Source organism: Hipposideros armiger, unplaced genomic scaffold, assembly GCF_001890085.2.
Source record: "Hipposideros armiger isolate ML-2016 unplaced genomic scaffold, ASM189008v1 scaffold_1531, whole genome shotgun sequence".
Taxonomy (NCBI): Eukaryota; Metazoa; Chordata; class Mammalia; order Chiroptera; family Hipposideridae; genus Hipposideros; species Hipposideros armiger.
In genome coordinates, this window is record NW_017732881.1 from 23,766 (window position 1) to 33,527 (window position 9,762).

General features: G+C 41.7%; 1 protein-coding gene across 1 annotated transcript in view; it reads left to right on the plus strand.

The window, feature by feature from the left end:
- Positions 1-7,283, plus strand: part of LOC109377737 (sialic acid-binding Ig-like lectin 6) — a 21,565-nt gene extending 14,282 nt beyond the window's left edge. The window contains exons 7-10 of the mRNA XM_019634171.1: positions 5,766-5,845; positions 6,221-6,511; positions 6,598-6,882; positions 7,185-7,283. Coding sequence (XP_019489716.1) covers positions 5,766-5,845; positions 6,221-6,511; positions 6,598-6,882; positions 7,185-7,279 — 751 coding nt within the window. The 3' untranslated portion in view covers positions 7,280-7,283. The remainder of the gene's footprint in view (positions 1-5,765; positions 5,846-6,220; positions 6,512-6,597; positions 6,883-7,184) is intronic.
- The last annotated feature ends 2,479 nt before the right edge of the window (positions 7,284-9,762 follow it).

Consider the following 9,762-nt stretch of genomic DNA (forward strand, 5'->3'; position numbering starts at 1 on the left):
CTGGGGGCTGAACCCTGGATGGAAGGAAAGGGGCACCCCTCCTTTTGTGCTGGAAGGAGGATTCTTATGCCCACTTAGCAAGACTGGAGTTCTCATTATCACTTTGCCTATTCAGGGTCATTTCTGATTCTTTATTGATAAAAATAAGTAGACTTCTCATGGGATCACGTGTAGATAAAAATCAGTTGTAGTGCCTTCCTGATATCATAACTGATTAGCAAATTTGAAGGATAAAAATTTGACCTGAACCCTAGTAACTACTTTTTTTTAAATTTAGTGGTGTGACATTTGTTGATAAGGTTACATGGGTTTCAGGTGTACAGTTCTGTAATGCACCATTTGTGTATTGCATTGTATATTCACCCCCCAAAGTCGAAAATCCTTCTATCACCATGTATTATTTGACCCCTTTGCCCTCTTCTACCTCTCTCCAGCCCTCCTTACCCTCTGGTAACCACTAGGCTGTTGTCTGTGTCTTTGAGTTTCTGCTTGTTTGTTGTGTTCATTTGTTGCTTTCAGTTTTATATCACACATATGTGTGAAATCATATAGTTCTGGACTTGGCATCATACATAGTTATTACAATATTATTGACCACATTCCCCACACTGTACTACATCCTGTGACTATTTTGCAAGTGCCAATTTGTACTTATTATTTCCTTCACCTTTTTAACGTACTCCCTCAACCACCCATCCTCAATCTGGCAACCATCAGTTTGTTCTTTCTATCTGAGTCCGTTTCTGTGTTGTTTGTGTATGTATTTTGCTTTTTACATTTCATGAATAAGCAAAATAATATGGTATTTGCCTTTCTCTGTCTGACTGATTTCACTTAGCATAATACCCTCTAGGTCCATCCATCACAAATGGGAAGATTTTGTTCTTTTTTATGGTCCAGTAATATTCCATTATTCATATATATCACCTCTTCTTTATCCAGTTGTCTATTGATGGGCACTTAGGTTGCTTCCATATCTTGACTGCTGTAGATAATACAATGTGAATATAGGGACGGATATATCTTTTCAAATTAGTGTTTTGGATTTCTTCATATCAATACCCAGAAGTGGAACTGCTGGGTCATACNTGGGTTTCCTCCTGCAGTCAACTCAGAGATCTGAGAATCTCCCTTCTCTGTTTCCTTTCCTTCATCTTCCAGAGCCAATAATTGTCCAAGTTCTGTCTCATTTCCCTTTTAATAAAGCTTTTCTCCATTAGACCTTTCCTGCTGAGCTTTCACTGTCTCTCCTGAGTCATTGACCTTATCTCTCCTCCCCTAACCAGCTTTCGGCAAGCCACTCCCCAAACAGCTTTCATACTGCCACCTTCTGCTTGCCGCCAAGATCAGTGTAGTCCAAAAGAAACATGATATGACCACACATACAATTTAAAACTTCCTAGTAGTCACATTAAAAATATAGAAAGAGGGCGGCCAGATGACTCAGTTGGTTAGAGTGCATGCTCTTAACAACAAGGTTGCAGATTCGATTCCCGCGTGGGATGGTGGGCTGCACCTCCTGCAACTAGGTTGAAAACGGCAACTGGACTTGGAGCTGAGCTGAGCCCTCCACAACTAAGACTGAAGGAAAACAACTTCACTTGGAGCTGATATGTCCTGGAAAAAACACACTGTTTCCCAATAAAGTTTTATAAAAAAGTAGAAAGAAACAAGATCAATTTTCCTATCCATAAAATGAGATTAACAGTCATATCATCCATGAGGGAGGTTGTAAGGATTCAGTGAGATTAGTAACAAGAACAGGTCATTATAGTTAAAATTTGTTAAGGGTATGAGTGAATGAATGAGTGAGTGAATGAATCTTCAGGAACTGGATGTGAAATAGATAAATGAATAAGGCCCCCTCAAGCCCCAACTTTTCTTCTCCAGACCCCAAAGGCCAGCTCTGACACCATTCTCTCCTCCCACTCAGGGTCACCTGAATGCCTCATCAGACAGCCCCTCAGACCACCAGCCCCCAACTGTGGCCACCTCTGCCTCAGAGGATGAGAAGGAACTCTATTATGCCTCCCTCAGTTTCCACCATCTGAAGCCACGCAACCTTCAGGACCGGGAGACCACCGAGTACTCTAAGATCAAGATCCGGAAATGACGACCCCATCCTCACCCCCACAAACTTGCTGGAGCCTGGAAAAAGCATCTCTGGAAAAAAAAAATGTGTGTCAGGGACCAATTCTTGAACAGTGAATAGTCCTCAGAGCCAAAGGTTATATATAAATGGGAATGTGAAATTCCTTGGAGTGGCTGAAGATTCCTGGGTTCAAATCCAGGCTCAGCTACTTACTGAGGTTGTTACATCAGGCAAGTCACTTTGCTTCTCTGTACTTTAGTTTCCTCCTCTGTAAAATGGGGGGATAATATTGATTAGGTACATCATTAAATGTGGAAACACACATTGTTGGCATTAAGTATATTGTTATGTGTTAAGTTTACCTCAGGATGGAGAGAGATGTCAGCTTTGGCTCTACCACAGTCTTCTATTTTGCTTGACTATCTTTAAGAACATGTATTATTTTCTTTTTCAGGGGAAGGGTAATATGTATTATTTTGAAAAGTAAATCTGGGCCGGCCAAGTGGCTCTTTGGTTAAGAGTTGGCTTGGGAGCATGAGCTCTGAGCAGCAGGGCTGCTGGTTCAGATCCCATGGGCTAGTGACACTGCGCCCTCTACAGCTAAGATGGTGGACAGCAACTCGACCTGGAGCTGGTGTGCCGTGAGTTGCTGATGACCGCGTAGGCTGCAGTGGGGCTGCAGTGGGCTGCCATAAGCTACTGTGAGTGGCTGGCAACTAGCGTGAGTGGCCGGTAGCCCACACAAGCTGCCATGAGCCACTTGAGCGGCTGTCCAATGGCCGGCAACTGACTGCCTCAGCCGGGAAGAGCGCAATGATAATACCAACATGGGCCAGTGAAGCGATGTCCTCCTCAACTAGACTGAAGAACAAAAGGACAGTAACTTGTCTGTTCCCCTTCCCTGATTTCCCAACGCTGTTCCCCTCCCCCAATTCCCCCAATAAAATCTTTAAAATAATAAAATAAGATAAAAATAAAAATAAATAAATAAAAAGTAAATTTATTTCTAAATGTAACTCTTTGGCAGAAGAAGATATTTCCCAATACATGTATCTAACAAAAGATTCATCCACAGTATATAAAGACTATATAAAGATCTTCCATAAATCAATAAGAAAAGGGCAGACAATGCAATAGAAAAATGGGATATTCAGTGGGCGAATAAGCATACAGAAAGATGTTCAACTTTAGTAGCTATCAAGGAAATACAAATAAAAATCACAACGTTATACCACTGTATAACCACCACATTGGCAAAAATAATAAAAAGAATATCAAGTGTTGAGAACATTACACTAAGTGAAACAAGCCAGTTCACAAAAAAGACAAATACTGCATGAGTCCAGTTACATATGTCTCTGAATTAATCAAACTCTTAGAGGGTGGATGGACCTCTGGGGAAGGCGAAATAGAAAGTTGCTATTTAATAGGTATAGAGGTTCAGTTTTGCAAGATAAAGATGTGCTGGAGAAATAGTGGACAACAACATGCATTGAGTCAACACTACTGCACTGGACACTTAAAAAGGGTTAAGATGGTGAATTTTATGTTGTTTTTTTACCATGATAAAGGAAAGTAATATATAGTAGTTACCAAGGGCTGGGGGATGGGGGAGTGGGCAGGGAGTTAAGGTTTAACATATACATAATTTCAGTTTATGATGATAAAATAGTTCTAGAGATGGATGGTGGTGATGATTGCACAATGTGAATGTATTTAATGCCATTGAACTATACACTTAAAAATGGTTAAAACAAGAAATTCTGTATTGCGTATTTTACCACAAAAAAAAAATTTTTAAGATGATCAAGTGTTGGTGAGGATGTGGAGCAACTGGAACTCTCAGACACTGCTGGTGGGAGTGAGAATTGGTACAACCACTTAGAAAACACTGAGCCTGCGAGCCAGCAATTCCACTCCCAGGGGCGTTGGACCCAACAGAAGTGTGTACAAATGTTCAGCAAATACATACAAGAATGTTCACAGCAGCCCTAATTGTGATGGCTGAAAAGTGGAACCTGCCCAAATGTCCTTCAACAGGAAGACAAGTCAATAGATTGCAGATTATTGATGCAATGAAAGAAGCATAAAATCTCCACACAACATGCGTGAACCCTACAAACATAATGTTGAGTAAAAGAACCCAGACACAGAGTATCTACTATGTGACATCCTTGATACTAAGGTTCAGAAACTAATCCTTAGTATTAGAAGCCGGGACACTGGTTACCTGGGTGGAGGGGTGGGGGGGGTTACTGACCTGCAAGAGACAGTAGGGACCTCCTGGGGGTTCTGATAAGGATCTGTTTCTTGCTGGGGTCACTAACTGCTCAGATGCATTCACTCTATGAAACATTTTTGAGTAAACTACTTGTGATTTGTGCTTTTTTCTAGAAAAATGTTACTCATTAATAAAATTTACATTAGGCTTTTTAATTTTTATTTTTTAATTTTTTTATTGGGTAACATTGTGTTTTCCCAGGACCCATCAGCTCTAAGTTAAGTTGTTGTCTTTCAATCTAGTTGTGGAGGGCGCAGCTCAGCTCCAAGTCCAGTCGCTGTTTTCAATCTAGTTGTGTGGAGGGGTGCAGCCCACCATCCCATGTGGGGATCAAACCAGCAACCTTGTTGTTAAGAGCACACGNCTGAGACCATTTCTGTTTACTTTCCTTGTTCATTCAGTTTTTTAGATTCCACATATAAGTGAAATCATATGGTATTTGCCTTTCTCCAACTGACTTATTTCACTTAACATAATGGTCTCTAGGTCCATCCATATCGTCCCAAATGTTACGATTTCATTCTTCTTTATAGCAAAGTAATGCTCCATTGTATAAATGTACCACAGTTTCTTAATTCAGTCGTCTACCGATGGGCATTTCGGTTGTTACATTTTTTTTTTTTAGGTTGCATACAGTCGTGTATTAGAGCTGGCTCCCATTTGTTGGCAAGAGTTGACTGTGCCCATCTTGTCTCAACTCTGGTTTCAGTGACTTCAAATTCGGTGCTTGAAACTGGCCAAGATGGCAGTATTTACACTAAGGAAATTGGAAAATACTACAAATCAGGACTTCTCCTTTCTCCCCCAATAAGCTGGTTGTTAAACATTTACCAGTAAACCACTGATTGCATTTATCAATATTTTCTTTCATGCCTCTGACTTTCCCCATTTTAATATTATTTTTGTAAATTTATATTTCAATTACAGTTGACATACGATATTATATTACTTTCAGGTGTACAACATAGTGGTTAGACATTTATATAATTTATGAAGTGATCCCCCGGCAAGTCTAGTTCCCATATGACACCGTACATAGTTATTACAATATTATTGACCTGTACTTTACATTCCTGTGTCAATTTTTATAACTGGAAATTTGTAATATTATTTTGTGAATCTCCCGTAATTTCTTCCAGTAGCCCATGTAAACACTCCCCAACACTCCCGTTCACTCAGGCCTCACAGGGCTATGTGTTTTTCTTGGAGGATGCAAGGCCATTCCACACCTCAGCTATAGCCACACTTCTATGTCTTTCACCCACAGTGTCCTTCTGGTGGCTCAGCACCACCCCTGAGCCAGCTCCCACCCGTTCTCATGCTCTACTTAAGTCTCTCCTCTTCCAGGAAGCCCTCCCTGTCTTGACAGCGCCATTGAACTCCTATCCTTAGGGCTCCTTCGGCCCGATTGACCCTCATCACAGAACATGTCATATTGCTCTGTGAGAACCTGCTGTGTCTTGCTTATGGGGGTGTCTTGCTTATGAGGCTGTGAGCTCTCAGAAACAGGTAAATTAGACAGGTGTTGACAGACAAAAATGTCAAGACTCATAGAAGGAAGTCTGGGACCTGTGTTGGCACAGAAGGCCAAGACAGGAGGTATGGGGACCAGGGTGGTTCAGATGAATGCATGGGGGCCTCTAGGAAAGGCTGCAGTGCCTGCTTCTAGCCCAGTTCCCTTGGGGCTGAGCCCAGATGATATGAGTCCATCACGCAATGGAAGAGAAGAAACTGACCTAAGTGATGTAAGGAAAAGAGAAAGAGACAGAGACAGAGAGAGACAGAGAGATGAAGAGAGACACCCAGAAACAGAGAGAGTGAGACAGAGAAACAGAGACACTAATGAGGACCAGGGTTTGACTTTCTTTCTATCTCTCTAGAAATGAAATTTGTGAGGAACGGCTCTTCTCTTCCAGTCCTGAAAGGGGACTCTCTGCGCCTGGTCTGTGTCGCTGACAGCAACCCTCCCGCCACGCTGAGCTGGGCCCAGGGGAGCCAGACCTTGAGCCCCTCCCAGCCCTCAGACCCCGGGGTCCTGGAGCTGCCCCGGGTGGAGTCGGAGCATGAAGGCGAATTTACCTGCCGAGCTCAGCACCCACGGGGCTCCCTGAGCATCTCCCTGCACCTCTCTGTGCACTGTGAGTGGGGGCATGGGGGCACCTGGGGGCAGGACACCTGGTGCTGGGGAGGGGCAAGGCACCGCTGATCCTTCTGTCTCCCACAGATCCTCCACAGCTGTTGGGACCCTCCTGCTCCTGGGAGGAAGAGGGGCTGCACTGCAGCTGCTCCTCCCGAGCCCAGCCGGCCCCCTCCGTGCGCTGGCAGCTGGGAGAGAGGCTGCTGGAAGGGAACCTCAGCAATGCCTCCTTCAAGGTCACCTTCAGCTCAGAGGGTCCCTGGGCCAACAGCTCCCTGAGCCTCAGAGAGCAGCTCTGTTCCAGCCTTGGGCTCAGATGTGAGGCTGAGAATGTCCATGGGAAACAGACAGTGAATATCCTGCTGCTGCCAGGTCAGAGGGTGTGATGGGCAATGCCCAGGGAAAGGGGCATGCCAGCCTGGATCCTAGAAGACATTGAATAGGAGAGAAATAGGCCTGGCTGAGGGCAAAGTGGGACTAGAGTTCAGGTCCCTCTGTCACTTGGCTGAAAAGAGGACAGGGTAAACAAGAGGTGGCAGTCATTCAAAGGGGTGGGGGACAAAGAAGTCCTGGATGGAAGTGGGAGCAGTTTGGGGCATGAATTCAAGAAGGCTTTATGCTCAGGTGCCTGCTTAGGGAAATGGGTGTTCACCCTAGGTGTCTTTTATTTGCAGGAAGACCAGGACTCAGGACATGTATGGTTCAGGGGGCTGTCATGGGAGCTGGTGTCACAGCCTTGCTCACTCTCTGCCTCATCTTCTTTGTGTGAGTGGTGGCACNGAGGAGATATATCCAAAAGAAATATTACTAAGAGCAATGTCAAAGAGTTTCCTGCCTATGTTTTCTTCTCAAAGTTTTATGGTTTCGGGTCTGGAAGCCACTTTTTGATAGTAAGAACTTGGCCTCTCTTTGACTTGACTGTCAGGAAGCTCAAGAGCCTAATTTGAAATTCATGTTTAACATCCATCCTGACCTTTCTTTTTAAGTCTACTTTTCCTAGGACAGATATCCTGTATTTATCATTATTGTATATGTTGATGGAGTAAGACACCTCGTGTGGTTGGTGAAATAAGTCATGGTATAGTTTGTCTGTAGATCAAGTAAGTGCTTGAAATTCAGAACTCTACAAACACTTTTGATAAATAACAAGTAGCTATTTGCTAGTAAAATGCTTCTAAATTTTATGTTTATTTTATTTCTAATTTTTATGTTTATTTTAATTCCAATTTTTATGTTTATTTTAAAATTGTGTATTATAACTATATTATTCAGAACTAGGGAACATAGGAAATCATTGTTTGGAATTGCATCCCAAAGTCTAATTCTGAAAGCAAGCTTGTGCCTTCAATGGCTATATAATGTGTACATTTGGAATCTGATTTTAAAAGTGACCAAAAACTTACTCGTGCCAAGCTATAAATATACTTCCTTAAACCATCATTTAGAGATATATTCTAGTCTCAAATTCATAAGTTGCTTTTGCTGAGTTCACAGTTTACGGTTTTAAGCTTTAAGTTAGGAAGTGAAATCACCTGAAATCCAAAAATTCCATTCTGATTCACATATCTCCTCTTGAAATATAATCAATAATAGTGGTGCATATGATGCATTTCTGGAGGCTTTGAATTTGGAGTTTTTCTTAATTTTTAGATTTGCCTTTGATCAACTAATTTTTCATCTCTATAATCAGACAATAATACCTGCCTTCATACAGAAAGTTGGGCCAATGTTCTCTTAAGATTCTTTTCATTTGTTGGTTTTAATATTCTGTTGTAGGACTATATTGTAGGACTTATATTATTAATGAAAATAGGAGTATAAGAATCTGATTTAATCTCTAGCTCTAGGTTCTTATTTGATCTTATGTGAACGAAAGAAAACACTTAATATTTCTGTTCCTAGGTTCCCATGTCCATAAAATAGTTAATAATACTTGTTTTTTGCAACACTAACTAGTTAATAAATAAACATGTAGCCTCCCTTTTATAAAAGGTTGTATTGTATAAAATTCATTTGTAAGTTAATTGCTGGGAGCTTACTCAGATTTCCAGGGAATTAAGTGCTAAAGAGTGGCTAAGTTCCTCAGTTAGCTTCTAGATGCCTATTTGACATAGAGCATAAGTGGGAAGAGTGCCTCTGCATAAAAATAGTAGAAGATGGTTTTCAATACTGGTATTAAAGTAGTAAAAATTAAATGAATTTTGGTTGCCTTGTACCATAATAAGATTTTATAAAGACTGATGGAAAATTTTAAAAAAATAAAAAGATTGGAATTCACCCCAAGTCTCTCTTGTCTACAGGGGTTAGGGCTTCAACATATAAATTTAAGGGGAACACAATTCAGTCCCTAGAAAAGTTTAAAAAGAAGAAAATAGTATTCAACACATTATTTACCTCCTTTCTTGGCTATCTTTCCAAAAATAATCTATACATGTACATTAAAAAACACGCTTATGTACACACTATATTATGCACATCGCTCTGAGTCTTTTTAAAAAACTTTTCATTCTGGTGTAATTCAGATTTGCATTCAGAGTTTCCATAAATCCCTCATCATTAGAGGCTTCATCACCATGGTGCATTTGACACAACTAAGAAAGTGACCTTGGTACATTACTANGGAACTCCTGTCTTCTTGTCCTAGGTGCCCCACAGAACCCCAACATTGGTGTCTGCCTCAGAGACGGCTCAGGTAGGAAGGAGCCTCCTGTCCATGTGACACTGACTGAAGGGGGGTCTCTGCCAAGTGGATTCAGAGCTCAACTTTCAGAGTTCAAATGCTGAGGTTGGGGCCCGATACGCGAGAGGCTTTTATCAGGAATCTTCTCCCATATTCTTCTACTGCTCTTCTGCCGTGGTGACCCCCACACCCTCTCCTCCCTGCTCATCTTAAACGATGCTCTTTATCTTCCTCCCATCACAGAAGCTTTTGGGCATTTTCAAGTAGACTTTATTTTTTAGAGCAGTTTTAGGTACAGTAAAATTGAGCAGAAAGTAGAGAGATGTCCCCTATACCTACTGCACCCTCCCTCACATGCACTGCCTCCCCACTGTCAACACCCCTCACCAGAGGGGACATTTATTACAATTGATGAACCTACAGTGACACGTCCATTCTCACCCAAGCCCATAATTTATATTAGGGTTCACTCTTAGTGTTGGACATTCTGTAGGTTATCAAACAGTAGTCTCACAGCTACAAAAATCTCTTTGGGCTTTTTTCTTCTTTTAAAGATTATATTGGGGAATTGG